At 42.0% G+C, this 26,669-nt stretch overlaps 1 protein-coding gene across 1 annotated transcript in view; it reads right to left on the bottom strand.

The window, feature by feature from the left end:
* Window positions 1–236: 236 nt before the first annotated feature.
* The window catches only part of RFX7 (regulatory factor X7), a 48,974-nt gene continuing 22,541 nt past the window's right edge, over window positions 237–26,669 (bottom strand). Inside the window, exons 3-9 of the mRNA XM_063169634.1 lie at window positions 20,638–20,720; window positions 19,738–19,860; window positions 13,741–13,857; window positions 11,875–11,959; window positions 10,981–11,188; window positions 8,427–8,722; window positions 237–7,532 (exon numbers count right to left, since the gene is read on the bottom strand). Of these exons, the coding sequence (XP_063025704.1) occupies window positions 4,221–7,532; window positions 8,427–8,722; window positions 10,981–11,188; window positions 11,875–11,959; window positions 13,741–13,857; window positions 19,738–19,847 (4,128 nt within the window). The 5' untranslated portion in view covers window positions 19,848–19,860; window positions 20,638–20,720 and the 3' untranslated portion in view covers window positions 237–4,220. The remainder of the gene's footprint in view (window positions 7,533–8,426; window positions 8,723–10,980; window positions 11,189–11,874; window positions 11,960–13,740; window positions 13,858–19,737; window positions 19,861–20,637; window positions 20,721–26,669) is intronic.

The raw sequence follows: 26,669 nt of genomic DNA, 5'->3' as shown, positions 1-26,669 counted from the left end.
ATGTTGTATGTCACAACTGCAAGAGCTGGCACCAGGCATGAAACCAACACTTGGGCTGAGTCTGACCAAGGCACCCCAGCGAGGAAGATTCACCTTCACACTCAGCTTTACTGGGCTCAGCAATTGCAGCAAGGGTCAACTGGGCAGCTGTCATCTGTCATTGCACAAACTACAAAGTTCTGTATTTTAGGCCAGCCCTAAAGCACATTTTCCATATAAAGAAAACACTCCAGAAATAATTTTAATACAAAATGTTTTTATTGTTTTTGAAAACATTTAAAAAACAATTTTTGAGCACTTTCAATAAAAAAAATAACTGAAATGCTACTGCAATATTCAACTACTGTAGTTTCAGCAGTACAACAGACAACAAAACACTGGGGAAGAGGGGAGAAACTGGATTTCCTGCACTAAATGAAAATGTGGAACAGGGATTTTTCTTTCCTTATGGTGCAGTAAATAAAGCACAGTATAGTACAAGACTATTATATGATCCTCAGATGCACTGCACAAGAAACGTTTTCCTTCTTTTCAGTTCGGAAGTCAGTGCTTATTGCAATTATTTGCAAATTATTTACTTCATGAATTCTTATCATGATAAAATGATGCAAAAATGTTTTTCAACACCAGAACAATAAAAAATAATCCAAGAAAGGAACATATTCAACAATAACTAAGCTGAATTAGTTAACATAAAAAAGTAAATAACTTGTGAATAACTATGCTCACCTGGTTAACACCGAACCAGCTTCAATACAGCAAAAGAATAAAAAAAATAAAAGTGGTTACAGGAATATATCTAGTACTGTACAAGATTAAGTCATTAACACTCATGCACGTTTTGTGATCATGTATTAACATGGTGAAGCAAACTAAACTTAATTTTTCCTGCTGCAATATTCTCATGTAAGAGAATCAAAAATAGAAATATCTCATTGAGATCAATGCACATTGCTACATAAGACAATTTCACCTGTCACTTTTAATGACATTTTGCCTTTTAATAATGAAACACATTAAAAAGTTTTTTTTTTCATTTTGCCTTTTTTTTAAATCTGTGGGCCGTATTTGTTGCATTTATCCTAAGGAATGTGCCTGCCACAGGTTCAACAGAATTTTAGTGCAATATTATGAACCCAGAAAGTTTGCTGGACTAACCAAGCAATCAAATTTAAAGTGTTTGCTGCAATACTGTACACAGGGTACAAATTCACTAGTTTGTATACTTTAGCAAAAACTGCTATCAAAATAATTTATTTCTTATGTTAGTAGGAAGCCAATAATGTAAACAAGGGGTCAGAACTGTCTCAAATTCAAAGTTTTGGAGTATCTGACAAAGACAGGCTTCCATTTGTTAGGATCACAGAATTTTCCTTTGGGTATTGCATACTTTGGTGTGCAGTAGTGCTCTGTCTCAATGTATCATAAAGAACTAACTAGCACTAAGTACAGGGACCTAACATTAATTATAACACCAACACACAAACATCTCTAGAATGATACATACCAATGTACAAAGCTGTGCCTGTGCCTTGGATTTTACTTCAAATAATTCTTATCAAATTTAATACTTTTAATTTTAAACATATATTTGCTTTAAACCCACTGATTATAGAATATTTCTGCTAATTAAATCACATGTTAGGCCCAATGTAATGCTTGCATTTAAAAGAGAATTTTAAACGCACTTTTAAAAACCTTTGGTGATGGCTGCATAATTTAGAATGCATCAACTTTAAATCTACTTTTGCTTTTGTGAGACATCTTAAAAAATCTAGCAGTTAGGCTAAACCTTCCTTCCCCCAGGCTCCCCTCAGTGTCAGTGTCTGAGACCCGAGGTGAGGCCAGCCCACCGTGGGACACGGGCTGCTGCGGCTGCCACTGAGTCACAGCATCACACGAGAGCTGAGCTGGAAGGACCCTCCCCCTCCATCAAAGCAGGTTTCACCTATTCACAGTAGTGCTGGCACTTCACACGGGGTCAGGAACAGAAACAAAAAGGTACTGAGTGTCTCTCAGACCCATCCTCCTACCAGGGTGAGGGGATGTTCAACACATCCTCTCAGAAGGCCATGGGCAAGTACAGAATTCAAGCCCTGCCTTCAGCAACTTCAGTCTACAAGAAAAATGGTTCAAGTTTTACTGACACACACCTGGCAGGACAACAAGCAGAAAGTTACTATGCAGCTTTTAGTCTCCTCCCTATCACTTTGGAAGAGTCACTTGGTCTTAAAGCAAATCAACATCCTTGTGCTTCAAGGAGGGATCAGAACTCCCCAGGTTTGCTCCTGATGAAGTGGCAAAACTTCTGATGCAAGCACAGTGAAATCAGACCCCCACAAGGTGCTATTACTTGGCACACCTGTTTGTCCTTCCAGAAGCCATAAACTGGTGATGAACTGGGGCAAGGGCAAGAGAAGCCATGATATACCAGCACCTCCAGTGCCAATGCAGCAGCACAAGTTGAATCAGCACTGCCAAAAAAACTGACCAGTACTGGGATCTCAAGTCATTTACAAAAACTGAAGAAATAGAAGACCACCAAGTCACTTAAAGAAAAACACTAATCACATGAAAAATCTGAGCATCTTCCCCTTAGAGAAATCTAGGGAGGGTTTACTGAACCTCCCCCTTTGTAAATTTATGACCACTCATCAAAGAAATGCAAAAGAAGAAAATTTTTCCTGCTCTATTTTCTGCTTTGTGTCGGGTCACAGGAAAAGTAATCCATTTTATACTAGGCTTAAGGGATAGTATTGTAGCATACTCAGTGCACTACTTCTTTTGTAAAAATCTGCCGCTGCAAGTCCTCTTTCTAGTATCAAGGCATAGCTGGGTAAATACCTCTCCCTTTTGACCATTAGAGATCCAGGTATGCCATGCTGATAAAATAAAAGGTCTTTTTGGTTTGAGTGAACCAGTGAGACAGGAGTCTAATTCTCATTTTCCAGAGGGGCAGCATTTTTTTCCTTAAAAAAAAAAAAAAAAAAAACAGATTCATCAACCTTGTCAAATCACTTTTGAAAACTGAATTCAGGCTTCTAAAACAGTAAGTACTTTCAAAAGAAGTTTCACCAAAAGAATGATCAAATGTCTTACTGTTTATCTTTAAAGTGCCTGGCAGTATTATGGCTCTATATGAAATATTTTTAGATTAACCACATTTTCCAATATTTTAATAATCTTTTGTTTGAGAGAAAGAGGGGGAACAAGAAAGACAGAAAGGCTCAACCTACTGAAATAGAAAAAAAATACCATCTTCCTATGCCCTCTACTAGGTTAGGAAAGAGCAAACTTAAAAAAAAGGAGCTTTTAGAAACAGTATTTTAATGAGCTCCAGCAGCTCTCTATTAAAAAAAAAGGAAAAAAGAGGGAAAATATCATGTTCCTTCTCTAGCATTGATACACAGTCCCTATCACTTTAATATATGGGGGTTATCCGTAGATTAAACTCAGTGCTCAAAATCTTTTTGCATTAATTTTACCTAATATAAAAACATTGACATGAGAACTAAAATATCAAGTATGTAATGAATATTAATGGATAAAATAACTACATAGATTTATTTCTCTTAAATAAAAAAAATTTAGTGCATCTTTTTCCTTGATCATTCCTGTTAGCTTTTCCCATCTCTGTGTTTTACTGGAGATGCCAATGGCACCAGTGCTACAGAGATTTCCCCAGGTTCACCATCGAGCAGTGCTCCACAGCTACACAATGATCAGGCATCTGCATGTCACCTGGTCCACTTGTACCCACTCCCCACCACATTACCTACCTGCAGGCACCCTGCATTTCAAACCTGGATGACAAAGGTCAGTAAAGATCACCTACTAAGAAGTAACAACCAATACAAAGTACAGAAGCCTACAAACAAGCTTGAATTAAAACCCTCCCAAAGCATCAACCATAGCTGTCATCACTGGCTGCCATTAACCACTTCTTTATTTGCTAAAACAAGAAATGTTGAATGGGAAACACTCCAAAATTCAAATTTTAATACTGGCTCTTTGATAGCCCATCACCTTCAGAGATTTGTTTAAAATTTGTAAGACTGCCTTTTCCTTACTGAAGAATGAGCAACAGGTACAGCAAACTTTTTTTAAAAATGCCACAATACATAGCAAGTGTTTCTGCTGCGGGAGGCACTTCCATTAAGACAAATACAATACGTCTGTCTTTTAGATACAGTGTGCTACATACATATTATAAAACAAGATTAACCCAACATTTCAACAGCAGGATGATCCTTACTCTCCATCCACTCAAAACCTGATGCAGTCATTGAGTTAATGGATTCATTGCAGATTTGTTGAAACAAGGGGTCATTTTTTAATTCCTCCAGTGTAGCATCATCATCTTGTCCCTGCTGACGACCTGGATCAAACAGTAGATTTGTGTCTAAAGTGTTCAGATCGTTAATGCTGCCTGAGAGCTCGGAAGACAACCTGATGTCGCTGGGAAAGACAGATGCAACGTTATTGAGATCTGATGCCACCTGATTCACCAGCTGCTGGTTTGTTGGCAGACTGTCCTCCCCCAAAAGGTCTTTTACAGTGCTGCTAAAATCTAATTGCTGCTCTCCGATGTCTGATTGTGCTTGGTTATCTCCAGAAGGAAAACTGATCTGATCGGTGCTGCTATTTTTTGTGAGGTAATTTGGTGTTTGGAATTCATAAACTGAAGTGCTGGAATTGATCATACTTTGTGGGTTGGCACTAGGAAAAGCACTGGATGTCTCCAAAATCTGAGTGAGATTCATCCTGGCTGTGTAATTTGAGGGCATGTTGTTCATTCCCAAACCTCTCACTGCATCATCACTATCAGAATCAAGTTTGTTTAACAACACACTGGTTATTTTTTTAGTGTTTGTTTGTTTCTGAAGAGACGGGAAGGCCGTCTGCATCATCACAGTCAACGGGACTGACTGGCTTCTCTGTGCTATGTTATTGGCACTGGTGTCTGCATGGATATTAGCAAATACATTGTGAACTTCGGGAGTCACCGGACTTCCAAAAGGTGTCACATTAGAACGTGGTATATTTGACACAGGGTAAACAGTGCTTCCACTGAGATTACGCTGGCGATGGACAGCGGGGCTCACGCTCCGGCATCTCAGACTGTTGTTGAGAGATGAACCAGTTCCTTTGTTGTCCAAAGGAGCAGGAACAGCAAAGCCCTCCTGCTTGGTGGTGCTACTGACAGGGGCTGCCTGGTGCTGCACAGGTGAAACAGGAGTCACGCGACCGAAGTGAGTGTCGTGGTGGCGTGGCTGAGACTGGTACGACTGGCCGGGAACTGCAAAAGCGTGAGGTTTCCTGAAGCGATCTTCCACCAGCTCCTGGTAGCTTGTGAGGATGCCATGGTTGGCAACCGAGGAATTGCCAACCCCACTGTAGCCGTTGTTCATCCACTCCAGCTTGGTTTTGTCAGGATGGGTAGCCATAGGCCGCTGCATTGGCTTCACAGGGCTACTTGATATGATGCTGGCATCGTGGTAAGCCATGCTAGAGCTGATGGGAGTAAATGCAAACGGGTTTCGGCATTCCACAGGACTCGGAGGGACACTGCTGCTGCAGTTGGAATGGGGTGTGCCAATGGGCGTGTGCCGGCTGCTTCCGAGGGCACTGTCTACGGGCGTCGTCTGAGCCAGCCTTGAACAAGGGCTCTCTCGAGACATGTTCTGAGACCCAGCAATCATTTCGGAGGTGGGTGTTGGAGTCGGGGTGGGAGTGGGAGTTGGGGTGGGAGTGGGGGTGGGAGTGTGAATTGGAGTGCTGTTGTTATGGATCGAATGGTAAAAGTGCGTGCTGCTTGGATGAGATGATACGGGAGCTCCTTGAGCTGCAGCCTGACTCTGAAGCGCCATTCCTAGACAACCACTATAAGGATGGGAATTGTTCATGGACATTTGCTCCTCCATGAGCACCAGCTCCTCCACAATGCTGTCCTGGGTAAGGTCGTCATCAAATGAAAAGAAGTTTTCATTTGACTGAGGGACTGTATGCTCAAACTCTTTCAGCTCAGACTGCAGAGGTAACTGATTTGAAGACTGTGCTTGTATTTGATCCAAGGAGTCCTGGATCTGGCTCTGTAACTGCTGGCTGTACACATCCTGCTGCATACCTTCACAGTGCACCGGCTCCCACGCCGACTCCTGTAAGTCACTAGAGCCAGAGTGCCCAGCAATACTCATAACACTGATATCTTGCTGCTGATCACAATTTACAGATGCAAAATCAGAGGTTTTGGTGATATGGTGCCATGTATTTGGGTTAAAGCTGCCATCAGATTTTGAATCATTTTCTATGATAAACAAGTTTCCTTCCAATTTTACTTTTATATCTGGAGATGATGCTGATGCAAGCTGCTGTTCCAAAGCAGGATCACAGGTATTTAAATTGGTGCTCAAAGAAAGGTCTGTTGCTAAGTTTGCAGCAGCTGTAGGAGGTACAGGTACTGTCACAGGTACCTTGATGGGAACTTGAGCAAGCGTTGCTGTGTTGTCACTGTTAGCTATTGATCCAACCTTCAGAGCCTTCTTAACATTGTTCGCTTTTTGACCCTCCACGGCATTGCCTGTTGCAAACTGCTCCACTAGTGGTTTCTTTACAGGTGGTAACTGGGAATCCTGAAGTGTGGAAGGTTGTCTCTTTCTCGGACTTTTAGTGCATGTTTTGTCTTTAATCATAGACTCACCAGTAGGAGGTGAATTGATGCTGGTGCTGGACAAGTTTTGACTGGCAACTGTGAGCTTAAGAGTGCTTTGATTATTGCCTGCTGAAGAAACTGGTGTGATTTCATCAGACTGTGTCTTATATTTGGTCCCTGCTTCTTCAGCTTCCTGATCACAGCCCTTACCTGGTTTTAGCTCCACGACATCATCCGTTGAAACCTTCAAGGCTGCAACCTCAAAATTAATTAGCTGTGCAGGAGGCAGGTCAGGGTTTGCCTTTATGGATTTAGACACGTCAGAACTCTCTTGGCCCTGTGCAGAGTTCTCATCCAGCAATGCTTCTGGTTCTGTTTTGATCTTGACTGCAGGTGTAGCTGCAGCAGTGCTAGGCTTGGATCCTGGAGATTGAAGTGAAACAACAGATCCATTTTTAATCTGTGGACCAGTCCTCCCTTCTTCCACTGCTCCTGCACTAGTGCTAACCGAAGGCGTCTGTTTGACGGGCACACTGCTGCTGCTCGGGGCGAGAGATATTGCTGTCATTTTTACCACGTTTAAGGAATTCACGTGTGGAGCCGGCACAACAGTCTTGATTGGGCTACTGGTAAATAGCACCGTGGTGGGAGAGCGGATGGTGAGAGCACTGGTGTTTGCTGGCTTGGGCAAGATCTGCGGGTAGCGATGCCGGGCAGAGCGGTCACCAACGGGGCTAGCGGGAACGTTCTGGGGAGTCTTTGGTGGCTGCTTGACTGATTGCATGTGCTGAGTGACCACCTGAACGTTGAGCGGCAGGACCTTGCTGTCAGATGATCCCATAGGACTTGGAGAAGTCACCAACTGCCTGGTTCTTGGCACCTGTAAAGAGAGAAAAAGTGTGGTAACAAAGCCAGAGGTCCCCAAGCCCACACATGACCTCAGCCCCAAGCACTTCAAAAGTGAAAGACAATATAGCTCAAAACACCAAAGCTAGTGAATATCAGTTTGAAACAAAATAAGCTCTTCTACTTGTCCAAGACAATTTCTATTTCCCTGCCTAAGGATTGGTAGACAGACATATGCCTCCTACTTTTAAGGCATGAGGCACTGGTGTATACACTAGTCTGCTCTTCTGCTAATGAAAGGGTCATTCTCATACTATCCTTCACCACCTGGGACAAAAAGATTGACATACAAAGGCTAAAGAGGAGAGGATGTGTTCAAAATACTGCTCATTGTTAACGTTTCAAAACTGAGTTAAATACAAACTCACTACCAGGCAGAAAAACTGGCTTACCTATCAAAATGAACAGCACAGTGAACATCGTAACACCAAATACCATTCTTGTACTCCCTAGCCCAATTTTATAAGGCTGAAAGACAAAAATATTCTGTACTACAGACATTCATTTAAAATAAAATTGTACCTGTCACTAAATGCACTGGGCCAATGAAAAGCAATTTAGATTCCATATTAGAGCCTCAGTGACCCACACAACTGGTGTCAGCTCTCTCATCTGGTTAAACTTCATGTCAAGGCTCACTTTAATGACTTCAAAGATGAACTTGGCCTATGTTACAGGATCAGAATTCTGCTGCCTCTGTATCAACCCTGTAACTAACGTGCTATAACACAACACAGAGAGAAAAGCATCAAGGCACTCCAGCCTTTGAATGGAAACTGTTCTAATCCACTGACACCCCTGCTTGGTTACTGGCAGTGTACAACCTTTCATAGGGTGGATTCTCTAAAGAATTGCTGGAGAGCATTACCGGTATGGGGCTGGGGACAGCAGCCACAACAATGCCAATAGGTGGAGGGGACAGGATGGCAGGACTCCCGTTAGATATACTGGTGACACCGTTGGTGGCAGCGCCTTCTGTTTTCTTTACTGGAGACTCTCCTGGCAAAGGAGACTGCAGTTTCTGTTCCTGCTGCTTCTTCTGGATCTTACGCTGCAGCTGCTGCTTAGCATCAACAGGAGATGGCAGAGTTTTCACTTGGGGTTGAAAAGAATTACTTTCAGCAGTAGGTATAAAAGCTGAGGGCTGGGGGATCCCTTTTATTCCTGAAAACAAAAGAAGGAGAACAAATTACAACCAAACATACCCTGTCTGCTGTGGTGCCACTTCTACATCTAACAGAGAATATCTGGCAGGCATCTCCAAAACCATTCTGGGAACACCTCCTCCATGAGCTGCTCCCATCCACTTCATGTTTCAATTTATTCAGCTTCAGTTTATTCCCACATTTGTGACAAAATCTCTGTCTTTTGGAAAGCTGGGCATTAGCTGCTAAAACACTCCATACGGGCCTCTTGTTTCTAATAATGTGAAATGGCACCTTGTGTGTCAGCACAATCTCAGCCCGGTGCTCTTCACTGAACTGGCAGCAGAGGGCGGTGGGCACGCTTCAGATGAGCCTTTAAAATCAGCACCTGCCGTGGTTTTGTTACCTGCTCTAAGGCAGCTTTGAATGAAAAATGCTTCCAGAAAGCTGCAGGTCTGTGTCACAGGGGAGCAGTTTTGAGTATGTGACATTATCTAATGGCCAAGGCATTAAATACAATGCATCTAATATCAGAATGGATCCAAACCTCTGTGTGATCAGGGATAATGGGGGAAAACTGCAAAAGGACAAGTGTTCAGGGGAAAAAAAAAGAAAAAAGGAAGAAAAAATTCAAAAAACAATGGAAATTAGAATGGGAGAGCATTTTTTCCTGGAGAAATTACTTTACTGGTTACAAAGCAGGCAAGTGCTGCTTTCATGGAGAAAACAGACTTGGTGTCCTCTGTGCAGCTAGCACTAATTTCCCTTACAAAATCACATCATATTTATGATCTTCTGTTTATTAACAGTCAAGAGGATTAGCATGCTCTTTAGGGACCAAATAACCTTGCTGAATTACCCCTTCAGAAATGGTTTAACATCGTTCCATTTACACTTTGAGGTTACAGAGTTTTAAAATTACTCCTAATTATAAATTAATCAACACTATCTTACTACATTACTCGTTTTACTGATGCAAATTTTACAATACTAAACCCAAGTTTTTGGTTTTGTTGGCCAGCACATGGTTTGGAACTGTGATCTGAAGCCCACTGTCTCAGCAGCATTCTGCATGTACCACGAGTGGTTGAATGTCACAACCTGTCTGCACTTCCACAGTTTCTTCTTCACAGAGCAGTGAAATCCCCAAATATATGGCAACTACTGGCACACAATTATTCTATATGGGCAAGTAATATTGATAAGGAAAAAACCCTCAAACTTTTCTTTGAGAGTAGAAGTTGGTTTTTTTCTCAGTTAATGCACAGAAACACTGTAGGTCCCTGCAAAAGGAATGGAATTATTTTTGTCATCCTAGGAAGAACCTCTTCTAAAATGACCGTCCAAGCCATAGAGGCATGCACTGGAGGTAACTGCCCTTTTCCTTGAAGGAAGCCACTTTCCTTGAAGAAAGTGAGGAGGGGAAGCTCCATGAGTGGAAGAGCTGTCCATACACTGAGTGTCCCTTCCAGCAGCATGGCAGGCAGGACCAATGCAGCCAAGGTGTTAGGTCACAATGGAGCACACAAGCAGCAAATGCCACCTGTGAGCTCCAAGCTGGAACAAAGGAAAGAGAGCTAGAAGGAAAAAGAACATGATCCAGAAGGGGATCACCTGAACACTTTCCATTTAAAACTGTCTCAAGAGGTTGGCCTTGATCTGAAGACTATTTAGCTTGATAGGCCTAGTCAGAACTTCTCAGAGGCAAGTCTGGGGCCATGTTGTGCACCTGCATTTCCCTTCTCATCCTTCATTTTTGTAATTTACTTTATTCACAGTCACCAAAACACACCAAATGATTAAGTGACTGATTTTGAGCATGCAGAAGGAAACAAACCACACCAAAAAAACTGCTCTTGACAGAAAACTGTTTCCAAACTAGGGCAAGTTAGCAGACAGAAACACAGCTACACCAGCAGTCTATCTACAAACCAGCACTGTAGCAGCACAAAACTCCTGTTCCAGCCAAGTATGTGAGTTCAGCACAATTACTCACACACCCTGAAGTGCTTTAGAAGACCAGGATCCTCACCAGAGGAATGGGAGGATCACCACCTAAACCTGAGACCAGTGCTGATTTTCAGATCTTTACTCAGACTACTAGCAAGATCAGTAATTTTCAGCAATGTGACTAAAATCACAATAAATGAATGCTGAATGCTCAGAGTCAGTGGTAAAGTTTGCCCTGAAGAGTAGAGAAGTGCTTTCTCAAACCAAGCTGTTACTACTCTCTGCAGGAAGATTCCCCCATTTCACCATTCAGCATTATCTCATTACCTGCTGGTGCCCCTGCCATTACAGTTAAAGCTGCCATGGACTTGGTACCAATATAGTGACTTTTGACAAGGAAACGAGCCAGTTCCAGCACTGTGTCAAAGGGCTGGCTCAGCACTTTCTGGGCCCATTCACAAACGAGGCGGCAGGCTGCAGACACGACCTCCTCGTCGGCACTCTGCAGCTGCCCCGACGGCTCTGCTCCATCCAACTAAACCAAACAAACACAGGAGCAAAGGTTACTTACATTAACAAGGGTCATTAAGGCATGAAAACAAAAATAGAAAGCAGATTATTGTCCGAATCACACCAGAAGTTGGAGTAGTGTGTTCATAGTTTTACATGAAATTATGAGAATGAGATCACAACATCAGTATCTTTCAAAATTAAATGTCTTAACAATAATCTGTGGGTTGTTCCCAAAGGCATTATATAGAATTGACATTTCTGGAAGAAAATCACAGACAGAATCCTAATATTTGGAGCACCAACAATTCATTTCCCCTGTATTCAGGGTCTTGTCAATTCAGTAGTCACTATTACCCAGGAACTGCTTCTTTCATTGGGAGTATCTCTTCCCTAGCACTGACTTAAAAAAATACAGTAAAAGCAAAACAGAATCAGAGTTTAAAATATGTATATGGTGGATAGGAACACTGTAGATGTCTACCTCACCTCCTAAATTAGTTTAAGAGTATTGCAATTCATCATGAACTTTACAGAATAAAAATTAAACAACGATTCAAAAATAATAAGAATCATAAAGAATATAAAAATCATAAAGAAAATCTTAAAAGCTGCATAGACCTTCACTGTTTTGAAAAGTTCTGACAGAAAAACAGCAAAATAAATGCTAACTTGCAGAAATATATATGAATAAGCAAATATATAGCATACCCCATCTCCAGTTTTATGAAAGTCAAGGTTGGGCAGTGTTGGCATATGCACAAAAGCCTTCTTCCTCAGTCCACTGTAGCAATATGTGAGCAACAATTAAGGTCTACATTGTCTGCTTGTTAGCTGGGGATGGGGTAGAAGAGCAGTAATTCCTCTGATAACCCTCAGAAGCTTCAACAGCAAACTCAACACAGAACTAAGAATTCCTGTCATTAGCATGATCTCCCCACCAGTCAGAATCAAAAGTCCATCCATGGCTGCATTCTTGGCCAGGTCATTGGGTTTCTCAATCCATGCAGAGATGCTGGGTATGATTAATTTCACTTGATGACTTAGAACAAGCAAAGAACCATTCCAGGCAGCTTCAGTAAGCTACTCAATATTCAAATAGTTAACATAAATTTTGACTAAACTCTCTTTCTAAAACAAGATGGAAGATTTAATTAAAAAAAGAAAAAAAGTTAATCACTATTAAAAAAATGCATTCTTGAAATTAGATTCTACTTTGTTTCCTTCTCCTGAAGGACTTCCTCAAACTGAAGTTTCCCAGGACAAGATAAAGTGCCCAATGAGTGCATTTCTTCCTAAGATTTCACACTATTTTTGAGGCACTCTCTCCTCATCCATGATAATTTTTCTTTGAAAATATAAAGACCCAGACTTCTTCTTACACCGATCTCATGAAATCGGTACACAAAAATATGCTCCATTTATTATCTGTACTCACTTGTTTATAGGTCTAAAAATCAAATCAGCCTTTTTTTTCCTCTCCACAGCATCAGTCTGGGAGTTCACACACAGTATCTTTTCTCCATGACACACAAATCCTTTCCAGGATCACTAGTTTTTCACATTCCGTAAACATGTCTGGATTCTTTCCTAGGCCATGTAGCTTGCAATTGCTTGCATTAACCTGAATGGAGCATAATTACAGTAAAAGAAACCTAAGGAGCCTGGGAACTATGGTAGGTGTGAGACAAGGTCACATTTTAATCATTCTGAATTAGAAACATTGGAAATAGAACTTAAAGAGATCCCCTGGGTCAAGCTACAATTACATGAGCTCTTCCTTAACACTTCTGTAGCTCTATCCGAACATGAGCACTAAGTTTCAGATTTCACTGCTAGATAATCCAACATTGTACTTTATGAAACAGTTTAACTGATACAAAACTTCTCCATTCACTACAGCATGGAAGGTTTTTCCCCTCAATGGAAGACAAGCTATTCTGGGCTGCCTGCTAGCATTTAATTCTCTAAGTGCATGCTTCAAGTGAGACCTGGCAAAGGCCAGTATCACAGCACATCCCTATCATTACTGTTACTTCTTTTGCGTGGGTTTTAATTAGGGCCTCAATGCCTTTTAACCTTTTCATGCTCTCCCTCCCCCACTTACTGCAGGGGCTTTGCCCACCCAGCACGTCAGGATGCAGCGAGAGCCAGCCCTGGGGAATGCAGCAGGTAGGACATTGTTTCATCACGGCCTCTAAGGGCTCTCATGGGAAGATACAATTCTCAGCACAAAAAAAGAAAAAATTCTGACTGATGAAAAAACTGGTTAGAAAATCACTAACTGTTTGGTTCCTTTGTTCCAGTATCTCTCTTTGCACTAAATCATAAAATTTTTTTGATGCCTTGCTGCTGTGACAACTGAGTGTCAGAACCTAAATTTAAATACTTGTTTCCAAAGTTATATCTTGCAACCTAACACTACTGCAACTAATAATTTTTAAAGAACGCTGGAAAAGTGTCGGCATTTTTTATTCAACATTACTTCTACATTTAGCTGGTAGTTAAGCCACAACGACAGATGTTCTCCAGGCAAGAGCAGAACAAGTTACTGAGAAGCATTCTAGCAAAGGATATTTTGATTTGCCTCTTGTGCCTAGACGACGGGCCTTCATATTTGGAAAGACATTTTTCATGATCTTTCCAAAGTCAGCAGCACTTAATGGGTGGTAGCCAAGATTGTCACAATAGCTCCTGCAACAAAGAGAAAGAAAGCGTGAATGGAATCGTAGTTAATGCAAGAGGCCAGCCTACATGCTAGACTCCAAAGGTTTTCAAAAGAAAACACTTATCCTCGTCCATATTTAGAACCACATTTAACATTAATGAAGCTATCCACAACGAATTGAATGCATTAAAAATGTATAAACAGAGCTATTAATATCATAGTTTTTGCCTTGTTCTCTACTGAGTTCAAAGACAAGTCATGTGGAGACATAACAAGCAGTGGCACTATCTAGAGCACAGCTGAGATTTACTCCACGTCTCAGTCTGAAGCGTATGTTTCAATTCACATATTTCAGGACATAATAAAGCAGAGTCCCTGTTCTAGCCAGAAGCACAGCTTGAGTGTGGTAAGGCCTGCAGGAATATTTGAAAAGCAGTAGGTAAGAGATATGTCAGTGTCCAGAAAAGATTTTGCATATACAACTTCTATTTAATAGACCTCAACAGAAGTGAACTTAAAAAGATGCCTTCCCAGGGACCCAACTTTATAGGTGTAACATAAGCACATATTGAGGACTCAGTCCTCCTACCACTGTGGCTCTATTGAACTATGAGAGCTGCTTGATTATAGACAACCCTATTTAACAGTCCTAAATTAACAGAGATTCCAACTGCTGCAAATGAGGATCATCATGCAGCTCAGTATACAACCTGATGATATAGGGGAATAAAGAAACAAAATGTAATTATTTTGCCATCTTTACTTGTTCTTCTAAAATGGGCACTGTTACTGGTCTTCAGTTCTCAAAAACAGCAAAAGGATTTCTGTTTCGGCATATGTGACATTTAAAAAATACGTTCTTGAGAACAAGAATCGTTGATTTTGCTGCAAAAGATGAATGTTCTGGAAAATCAGAAACATAAAGCAAAGGAGGAAACCAGGACCTGCTCTGGAAGTGAGTAAGGCTGCACGAAGACAGTAACTCCCTGCACTGTTGCACAAATGTGCTGTGGCCTAAAATGCACCAGTATAAAACCTTACCAGTGAGATTGCCAACAGCCACAGCATCAACAGGAGATAGCAATGCCCTCCTTTCCCCTGACAAGTCCTATCAGCAATACACAAAACCAACCTGCCTCCGAAAAGATGTATATGATCAGAGTGGTTACCAGCAAAAGTGCAGAGAACAATGACTTCCCATCCCACAGCTGCCTCTAATCAGGTACACACACACAAACCAACCCCAGAGAGTCACGCAGATGCAAAGCAAAAGCAGCAGTCTGAAACAGATGCTTCACCCCCAGCATCACCCCCAGCCCATCCAGGTGGGCCAGTCAAAATGTCTTCTCTTCAAGCTGTAGCTCTGTAGAAAGCTTTATGTATTTCTTGAGATACTTCCTCTACCTTTACTTTCTCAGTAAAAATATTGGTTACTACAGAGCAAGTATCTGCTGCTTTTACCCTGGCTGCATGTTGGTATCCTCCACTTGGAGAGCATCACCACAGATTTAAAGATTTTCATGAAGACAAACAGCAACATTTACACTCTTAGGTGCTAACACTCCCCTGCAGAGCCGCCCCACCACACTCAAACCAGGAGACAATGCCTACAACTGGTACACAGGCATCAGTCTAGTTTCTGTGTGGAACATCAAGAAACTTTATATCCAATTTATATACCAACACATTTCATTTCAACATATGTCACTCACACAGGCTGGTTTCTAGATATGTCCTTTTGAAGTTATTACAAAGGAATTCTTTGCTGCCTCACTGTACCCTCATAGGAATCAGACATTGCTCCATGTTTAATAAATAGATCTCTGTGTGCTTTTTGTCCCTGGCATCTTGCCAGGCCTCCATGGATTCAAACTTCAGTCTGAAAATTCCTGAATGGAGGATCTTTTTGTTTACTGATGCTGATTACAAGACTTTAAATCTCAAATACCATTCAAAGGAGGACTCTCCAAATTTCTCTGCCATAGACAGCAGTATCTTTGATTGAAACTCAACAATGTCAGCAAAATAAAGTAAAAAAATCCAAAAAGACAAGCTAGCAAGGATTAGGTAGCAAGCTAGCAGGTCCCTAGGATCGGGGACCTACTATTAACTTCAAACTACTATTAACTTAAAATTATTTCCCCCTTAAGAGAAACTAAATAAATTAAAAGGGAATAAAATTAGCCATTCCTCGTGTCTAGCACATCGGCTGTAAGACAATCACTTCCTAGCAGCAAGAACTATCAGTATTATCATGGAATTTCAGCCCTCAGACAGACCATCCTCCATGGCCCTTCCCCCTCCTGGCTTGGCGGAGAACCCTCCATGTCCATCTGTGGTCTCTCATTGACTTGACAGGACATAGCAGGAGTCTCTCCCCCGAAGCTCTTCTCTCTGCTCCCTGCACTCTTGGCACATGGCTGGGCCCAGGAGCTGTTTTGCTCTTTGAAGGGTGGGTGGGAGACAGAGGGGGGAGGGAAGGTCTGGACAGAGACAGGAATGACAACGGACACGCGGTTGCTTTGTTCCTTTGTACAGAACTCCCCTACATGATAAGCAGAAAAGGCTTTTTTTGGGGTAAAATCTTCAAATCTTGAATGTACTCCAGACATAAAATACACTGAATTAAAACACACAAAAAAAATTAACCAAAAAGCTGATGAAGAAAGGCTATGCAGCCCAGCTTACACAGCTTCCAGGGCAGAAAAAACCAGCATGAATAGCAAACGATAAAGAACCCATTAAATGAAACAAAACAGAGTTCTTGGTTTATCCAACCCCCAAAAAAACTGGTCTCCAAAAATGGGTTAGAGTCAAGAACCTCAGAAAGATGTAGGCTCTCATTAGGCTGACAAATAATGCTGGCACATAAATGAGTCCTTATAATCAGGTAGGTTGGAAACCAGATGTCTGAAAACCACTAGAGAAATGGAATTGCAGGTCAGACTCCCAGGAGCAGCAGCAGCAGAGGTAAGAAACAACTGTTTTAAGTGGAGTTTTATTTCAAAGGAATTCTATGGGTAGTTGCTTATGACAAGGGACTAGACTTTGCAACACAATAGGTCCCATCCTATTCCTATCAGAGAATTTTATATAAAAACCCTGGCTCAGCACTACCCAACAAGATTAGTATGTACCTTGTGTCCTTGATGTGTTCAACAGACACGGTATACCTACACCTACTGCCCTCTTCTGTGTTAGCTTCTGAATATTCTTCTAACTTGTTGGTTAATATTCTTAACACTTAGTGCATATAATCTGTGCATCAGGTGGCACCCAGTGGCCTAGCAGCCAGTAAAGCAAGGATTAATGATTTACAGACTAAAGGAAAGAGATACAGGATGACTCAAAGACCTCCTAATCCATATTAAGTGTATCAAGTGAATCTTCAGGACACCAAACTTTAATATGAGTGACTTTCATCCCTTGCGTCACGGCAGTGGAAGTAAGATAAGAGGACTCAAGTGTTTACTGAAGGCTCAACGAATCATTTTGTGGGCAAGTAAGGATTTTTCCTGCATAAGTACTGCAGAACTGCATTTAGATTTGAAATCTTAATTCTCCAAACTCAGCTAAATCTACACATGGCTGTGTGCAGGAGGATGTTTTCTAATAGGGACAAGATACCCAAGTAAAATTGACTTACATGAAAACACTGAAAGGATCTAATGGGAAGCAGCATCCATTGACTGCAGGCTGGATAGCATACTGGGCACCTCCCCTTCAGCTCCCACACTTTCCAGCCTGTATTCCCACACAACTCCCAGAGGAAGATGGCACAAGAACTTTGAGCACCCAACAGAAACCCAGCCTCTTCCAGCTCAATGTATTCTGTCAGTACAAGCAGCATCACAGCACCAACAAGAGGTGAACCAGTTCCCATCTCCTTTCTAAAATTCAGCTGCAAGCTCTCAGAGCCTTCCCAAGTGCTACTGCCTTATATTGTGATGCATTTTAAATTTATTTTATCCCTTTCAAAAGAAAGAAGAATCCACTCACTTTTATCCAGATAGAAACGTGAATTCACACTTAAATTGAAGAGCAACAAAACAGAAAGAATCATTGTATTGAATAAGCTCAGTGAGAAGGGGCTACTGAAATGTGGAACTGAAAACACTATCTGCACTTGCCAATGGTGAACTCTTGTGCAGTGCAAGCTTCTGTCTTTCCCTCTTCATAGAAAAAATATGGAAGGTGATGCAGAAGGCTGGTAGTTTTGCAAGATTTATTTTAACCAAAATTTATGGCAGGAATGAAGATGCTGGTATGATGCAGCAGTCTTCTGAAGCCTGGCACTTTTGATTTACACATGCAGAGTGCATAAGCCTGCTTATGTGAGCTCATGCAAGATCCATCTCTGCGCACAGAAGAAAGATATGGGAACTGGTTAATATAACAGAACTGAATTTTGTGAGGTCTTAGCACCCTTAGGTAAAGAAAAAGAACATATCAAAACTAACTCACATATTTATATGCCTGTTCCCCACATCCCACTCCAAGACTACTTCTCCTTTTGTGGGTAAGAATAGCTCATGAAAATATTCAAAGCAACCGAATGTTTTAAAAACAGAACAGAAGCTTTCAAAGGAGAACAGATTCCAAACATTTGATATTTTCCTGAATATTTGCTTACCACCCTTATTTTGTTAGGGACAAAAAAAATACAATACACAAATACTTGATGCAGCTACATACAAAGCCATCCAAATTTCACACTCCACAATCTGTAGATGATGATATTTCCGGGCATCTGCAGCTTGGCACAGCATGGAAGCCAAGCAGATTTGTTGCTGAAGCAGGCCATAAATTATTAAATAAGAAATATATTTAAGAACAAGGCTGCCATCATCTCGGCAGCGCACAGCAGCTGCCGCTGTTGCCGTGCGTGCGCGGGCGCTGCCGCGCGGGGATTGGCCGCTGCGCCGCGCCTGAGCCATTGGCTGCGCGGCACCGCCCGCCCTGCGAGCTCACAAATAGGTGTGCGCTTGTTTATCAGCCCCGCTGCCATCCTGCTGCAGCTCAATCACGGTAAAACACTTCAGCACACACACTTCATTAAAAGGAGGTATTTGCAGAAGGCAGCCCTGCAATAACAATTACTATGGGGTGAATCCTGTAGGCACTTAGGAGGTGAAGGGATTCGGCTCCCTGCAAATTACAGTAATCGTTCAGATTATGGAAATATTCATACTAGATCATAAATCTGTTATTCATCTTCAGGCAACTGGGCTGAGGATGATTATTTCTTTCCCCCTCCCCCATGGGGTATGTTCTGTAAATGAATTCAAATCCAACTTTCATCAGACAGCTCCCTCTCCCTTGCTTCTAATCGCTTTCTCGTTACACGGTAGCTTTGAGACTTGACAACACAGACTCACAGTGGCCTTGGTTACTGGTTTCATACATATTCAGATATATTGTGCCTCTGTAGAAATCAGGTTTGCTGCAGGAAGGTCCAATATTTATGCATCATTCTGGAAAGAAAGGTGTGGTGGGCAAGATCATATGTGCAAAACAGCTGCATCTATGGGGAACAATTCAACCCCTCACCCTTGTTAAGGCAGTCATATAGGTATGTAAACAAGCAGACCAACACACATTGTAAGATAGTAACTGATGCTTTTTACCTGTGCACTGCACAAAACAAGCCCAATATTCATTCATTCACCTGATACTGATATTCACTTGTTAAGAAATACTTGTACCTTTCCTTCAGCAACTGTACATGTAATGCACAATTTAAACATCACAGGCTTATCTCCAGGGGCAGTAGTAATGAATGCAGTTTGCCACAGAGCAGCTACTGCACTCTCAGGTACAGCAGCATGGTCCATCATGTGTCCCACACAGCAGTGGGGACATGCAGAGTCAGTGTCACAGAGCTAGAGCAGCACACAGGGACTCACTTGTACTCATCATACACCTCCTGCTTGGGCAGGGACGTCTCGGGGTGCTCCTCCAGGGTGTTGCGTATCCAGGAGAAGGCGTGCATCTGCTGGGCACGGCTGGACGACATGGACAGCTGATCACTGCAGAGACAACCAGCAGGGCTCATCAGCACGTGGCTCTAGGGAGCACTTCAGAACTGCCCGCCTATACAGGTGGAGAGACACCACACACAGAGGGCCTGCACCTCAGGGATTCACCTATTCCGTGAGCCTTGGGCAGCAGTTTCTCCCTCTTTCATCCACAATTTAACTCCACACTCCAGTTCTTGACCGATACACAGCTGTGAGTACACAGTGACTCTTAAATTGATTATTCCTTACTGGCCACCTCTAAGCTTTTGCCCACTGAGTTTGCCAGCCGTCCTTTGGGAGCGCCCAGTTTTCCCAGGAGATACTCAGTGTGCTTCCTATAGGCATCTGCCTGCTCTAACCATCCTGCTGGGAAAGGGTTTATTTTGTGACACTCTGATCTGCAGGCTGGTTTTCTAGAACTTCCTTTAGTCAAACGAGTGTTACCAGAAATACCATCAGTTTTTTCTTTCACCCACCATCACATTGGTGTTGCTATTTTATGACTTCATACATAAACAGTGTAGGAACAATTACACAGACTGTGAAACACTTTCTCTGATGACTCTTTCATTTCAGGATATTTATAATCACAAGCTTTTCATGCAATAAAATATTCTGAAGTTTTAAAAAAAACGAACATCTGATCTTCAGGGAAAAAAAGAGTATTTAATGTTTAATAAAGGTTCTTCTGCTACCAACATGATGTGAATGATTCCTCAGCAGTTAAGTGCCACAGGAAGTAAATCAAGTTTTCAGTACTGCTCACCTTTACACTCATACACATACCTTTTGTCTCCATTGTTGGGACCCGAAGGCAGCTGAAGGTAGAGGTAGAGTTTCTCTAGGTCTGTAAACTTCTCAACTTCTTGCTAAATAAGGTGTTTTGGTTTGAAAAAAAAAAAAAAGTGGAGAGAGGTAGAAGAGGAAAAAGCAAGTAAGAATAGTTGAGCTTGACAGCCAAAAACTGTTATCTAACAGTATATTCCTAAATAATATAATTTCAAACAAGAATATATTTATGTAAAAGAACATGACTGTGAGCACTATGTGGCTAGAAATGTGATTTCCTATTTTATTTGCACATCCTCACCCACCAGAAAGCACTTGTTACAATTACAAAATTCACACACAATAAAAGCAGAATCTGGAAAAATGTTAACAATAGATTGCTTCTGTAACCACACATGTAACATGAAAACTTGGTCTTGTCAGAGCAAACAAGAAGCACCTCTGAGAAAGCAGAATCACAACCAGCTATGCTGTAACAGCACAGAATGCCTGATGTGACCCTGCAATCCACTCTCTTCAGTAAGAATATCTATCCATTCATAGACTTTCATGAAGCCATTAAAAAATCTATGTACTTTTTTGTTTCCTTTGGAAATCACTTACTGAAACTGTTACTGCACACAAGCCCTTCAGTGAACATCCATCTCAGTTATGCCAGACTCCTCCTCTAGAAATACCAGCTGAGGATCAGACATGAAGGGGAGTTTTACCTGGTGACTGCAGCCAGTGATTGCTACAGAGAGATCAGCTTTTGGTCATCTGAAACCAGTGCATGGACTAGGCAATAGAAGGAAAATCAGCTGTGATAAGCTGCTCAGGGCCTGCTCAGCAGCAATGCAAGGAAGCCATGCAGCAGGAAGCACAGGAGGTTTCCTTTGGGAAGATGCTACAGAAGCACTGCCTGAGCTGGTGCAGCACCAGTAGAGTTGGAGACTCACATGATCTTTTTTGAAGTCAGAGCACAGCTTCTGGATTACTGCTAATTCTCTTTGCCTTTACTGGTGTCTTACTGCCAATGTAACATCTTCCAGAAGGAAGAGAAAAGAGGAGAGACCAGCATGCAGTGAGACCTGGCTCACTTCAGCAGTGAGCAGAATGGGGAGTGGGGAAACCAAAATCCTAAACTTCACTTCAAACTGGGGCTCCCTGCCAGACCCAGCCATGTCCTTGCTGGCACAAAACTGAGAGCAGCACATGAAAGAGGAGGTTCCACTTCCTCCTCCCTGACCCCAGCCCCTGCACAAGGACTGGTGGGACAGGGTGTGCAGGGGGAGCACAGGATCTCAATAATCCCAGCCAGCAAACCCCACCCCAGGAGGGCTGCACACAGCGGGGCCACCAGCAATGCCACAGACCTGCCCAGAGCCAAGAGAAACCCTTCAGGCAGCACACAGGTAACAGACACTGCCTGTGCTGCTTTTATAGGCTGCAGCAAACCACAACATTTGGTTGGGTTTTTTTCCTCTGACAAACTCCTGAAATTTGCTGACACCAATTTCTGTGTGGCTCTACAGCAGCTTACATAGCAGGAGTTGGTGCTCAGACCACCAAGTATCCAGAGAGGTATTTCTTAGTAATAGATGCATTTTGTCAAATTCTCTGTTCTGCCTTTCCTGTATGAATCACAGCATTTAAATTGGTGGGTCTTCCTTTAGCAAGCTCATTATTGCAAAGTCAATGTTCCCCAAAGAAAGAATTTACAGAAAATTAATCATTTTTGAGAAGACAGAAATTTAACAAGAAAAATTGTACTTCATTATTAGACATCCTCTTGTCCAAGAACTTTAGCTCTTTTTGTTTTAAATGGCAAAAGCCCAAGCAGCACACCAAAGGGCACTGTCTGGGTGGGATTACCTTGCATGGTAAGCACTCATCCATGAGACAAAAGCATCCCAGGCAAAATAAATCCCCCCCTCCTCTCCCCATGAGTCTGACACTGAAGTGAAAGACAAGTGCTCCCTTCCAAATCTATGCCCAAGTGCAACACAGGAGGCAAGGTTTTAGAAGAAATATTAAACCTTTCATCAAAATCCACTGCAGCAGTCTCAGTGCCCACTGCAGCTGAATCCAGTCATGGTAGGAGGAAGGGGCTGTGTGGAAGGGCCCTGTCTGAGCCACTCTGCTACACAGGTCCCACCTGCCAACCCCCCTAATTAAAGGAAAACAAAACAAAAAACCCAACAACGAAGGAAAAAATGGACTATGTTAGCAGAACCTTTTCCAAAGGATGGGAGTGAGCTGGTCACTCTCCCAGGAACAAAACTGCATCCCTACATCTGAGGTGCCTGAGGATTACAGCTGCCTCCCATCCTTGGCAGAGACAGCTGCAGTGATGCTATCTCACTGTCTGCACTCAAACCCCACTCCTCTCCAGGCCTGGCCCTGGGCAGCACTTTCTGCACAACTCCTTCAGCTTCCAGCAACAGGAGCAGGGAAGGCCTGGAAGGCAGGACCTCCTCAGAATGGGAGAGTTAAAAGGAGTCACAAGCAGTTCACAGAGGTAATCCCACCTGGCTGATAATTAAATAAACCTAAGCTTATTAGATGAGACTGAATCTATTTAGAGAAAATCATCTTAAAACTGAAGAAGTGGCAGCAAGGAGATGGAGGGTGACAGTCAGTGCAAGTAGATTTGGGAAAAACTGCATTTTGTTCAGTTAAAATTTGTTAAACAGTGTTTTGTTTAGGCTGTTTTCTCTACACATTTCTGAAACCCTCAAAACTTGGTTACAGTCTTGGTAAGTACAGTCTCTTCTTCAATCTCAGCCGACATCCATCAGTTCTCAATGCTAAAGGTCTGGTGAATCCAGAGTAACTGCAGTTGCTGTTACTGCAATTGTTCAAAGCATCAAGAATTTACAATTTTTTAATGCAGTCAGAATCACAGAATTTGGGAAGCTGGAGGAGCACTTCAGCCCAAGAAGAAAAAGGTTCATTTATTTTGTGTTATTCTTTGTGCTAGGCTGGATGCATATGGAAATAAATAAAAAGAAACAAGAACACAAAATATTCTACAAATTCCCACCCCAATTCCCAAATAGATAGATCAACAGTGTGGAAAAAACAGGTCATTAGAGTGGAAGAGAAAAGAAATGGTGCCATTTGAGTGGCATCAAAAGGAAGAATGTGATGCTGGCACCACCTTGGACAAACTCCCCTTTGTGCAGCCTGTTAAAGCTCATGCTACTGTTGTTCTAAAAACCACAGAGCCTGAGCAATGTCTGGGGAATCCTTTTCTGCTACTTAAAAGGATCTAAGTAAAAATCCTGCTTGAAGTATCCTGACCTTGATTGACTGGTTCTATCACATCAGATGAAGATGGTCTAATTCTCCAAAGGCTATTTATAAATCATATTTCTTGAAGTTGCATTAGAAAAATGCACAAGCATGCTAAAGTGCTTGCAGGACTGAGGTGAGCACAAAGCATTGCCTCTGGTACTCTGCTCTTCACACATTACCTTTATTCCCTGCAACAGAAGCCTTATAAAACAAAGGAAGATTCAAAGAAGATGGGGAGCAGGCAGTGTTCATACTATTTTTTACAACTTGGCTTCAATTTAGCAAAAAATCTATCAAGCACTCAAAATACCTCCATGATCTTATATTCTGAGACAGAAAAGCTAAGGACAAAGAATTAAAAACCTCAAGTCACAGCTAAGCAAAGATTTTCAGTAACACATAAAGGAGCAGACATCTCTGCTATTTCTGCTCTGACAGTTACCAAATACAGATAGGTAACTACAGAAATGCACAAAATGAGTAGCAAACAAATTAAACCACACAGATCTGCTCCAAATGAATCTGTCCTTTTGCTGCCTAACATAGACCTAGAACAAGATTTTCACTGAAACAGATGCAACTTTCTTTATCATTTTAACAGGCATTTTGATTGAGCAAAATAAACACCTGTGAAATAAACCAGGATGACCAAAATTATGTAGGGTAGGGTATTTTAAAATGAAAATAGCAGGTTTTGATATCTGTTTCCATTCTGGGAGACACTAACTTGCCACTGCAAGTTTCTGCAGCATAAAGAAACAAAGATTTATTCAGCATAAAATGAGGTTAAGGACTTAATCTGTGCTATAGGAAACAGAGTTTATTCATGTTTCTGCTTGAAACAGAGAACCTAGAGATTTGAACATGAATCCCCAAAATCAAAGAATATCTCTCAGGGTTCCTGACCTTGGTGGGTTGGCTCTCTCCTTCTGGTTTTGTCTGACTGCTGATCTACTGTCAGGTCACAAACATTTGTCAAGCTTCATTTCAAAGTTGTCAAAGGGGATTACCATAGGAAAACTCCAAGCAAAAAAAAAAAAAATATGCTTTTTCTGGATTGTTTACCTAGTCAGGCCAAACTTTAAATAGGACAGAAGAAGAATACAGTAAGAACAATCAGAAGAGCTGCTACTTCTGTAATGTACACAGTGTCATTCCAATTTGATCTATTCCAAATTTCCATAAGGAAAGCAGAATTATAGGTTATTTCTGTCCTCAAGTTTGGATAAGGGGAGCTGAAGCCAGGGGAACTCTGCAAGCTTTATGCAAGATACTGTTTTAGAGAGTATGGACTGCTCTTAATATTTCTTTCCACATTTTGAGTATTTATAGAGAACTGTAATCAAAGTGAAAAAGGCTGTGCCAATGGCAATGTAACCTGCACCTACTGGCAGAAAGGCCCTAAAATTTGTCATACTTCAGCAGAACAAATATCTATTATTTAACAACCAGGCTAAAAATAGCAAAGTAGTCAAGCAATCATCTCCCCATTCTAAGAATAGACAAACAAAAAGCAAAGGTGAATTACTCTAGGTCAGTTGGTTTGTTGGAAATATCACCAAGACAGAAAATAACTAATACTAAGAACACCTTTTTAATTCTAGAAAGCAGCTAATAAATACATTTGATATGCTTTATCTGAGCAGAAGCAGGAACATATTTCACAGGCTAAACACTCCAAACAAGCCCTAAAAACACATGGCAGCTTTGTTCTGACAGTGGCCAAGCACAGCTGCCAAGGCTTCCTGGAGCTTCTGCCTGTCTCCTGATGGGCCCAAGAGACAAGTGGCACCTTTGGTGCCACAGGACCGACGGACACTGCCTCAGCACACCCCACAGCAGCTCTGCTTCCCATCAATCAGCACTGACCTCTTTTCAGAGCACTGAGGAAAGAAATGGCCTTCTTGCTGAGTGATTATATGGAGCAAACAGTTTTAAAAATCGGGTTCAAAAGTTCACTTTGTATGTGGCTACAAATATAACAAGTGAAATCATAAGAGAATCTACTGCTAGACATGTTTACTACAGTTAAAAAGCTGTTATAATGAATTTTTAATGACTGTTTACACCACAATTCTTGCTAATTATCTTTTTTGGATTGCACAGCACACAATGATTTTCTTATGATCTCCCAGAAAGTGACAGTGTGTGGGGATGTGAGGGGTGCAGTGTAACAAGCTGCAGGCAGGTGACTCTGGACTCTTGTTTGAGCAGCTGCAGTCTCGGTGCTTTGCACAGCCCTCTGCTGTGAGTGACCCCACCCCAGGCTATTCCATCCCCTCTGCTCCTTCCTAGAGCTCTCCCTGCTGAGCTGTGGGAACCTGGCAGCCCAGAACATTTGTGTGCTGCTCTGCACATGGGGCTGTGACTGGTGCTACCAAAGGGGGGATTCAGAGCTCCACAGCCAAGTCCAACATGCATTTAGATTCTCTTTTGCAGCTCACAGCTTTCCAAAGCACTTGAAACCACTGAAACAATTTTGCCAGAACTCAGCTAAATTTTGATTTTCTCAAGCTATTCTGATCTTGGATTTTTCTTTTTAAAACCTGAACAGCATTAGATCTACCTTTGCTAACCTAGAGTGGCTTTTCCACTGTTGACACAACTCCTCTGAACTCATCAGCAGGACAGACAAGGAGGCATCTGGAACAGAAAATTAGACCATCAGGACACTGCTGCTCCATCCCAGGGCAAACCATGGAGACTGCTTTGTGTCCAAGACTTCTCTGCCAATCCAATGCATGAGACCT

The sequence above is a fragment of the Melospiza melodia genome, chromosome 15 (genome assembly GCF_035770615.1).
Source record: "Melospiza melodia melodia isolate bMelMel2 chromosome 15, bMelMel2.pri, whole genome shotgun sequence".
In the NCBI taxonomy this organism is placed as follows: domain Eukaryota; kingdom Metazoa; phylum Chordata; class Aves; order Passeriformes; family Passerellidae; genus Melospiza; species Melospiza melodia.
This window is presented reverse-complemented; position numbering and strand designations above follow the sequence as displayed.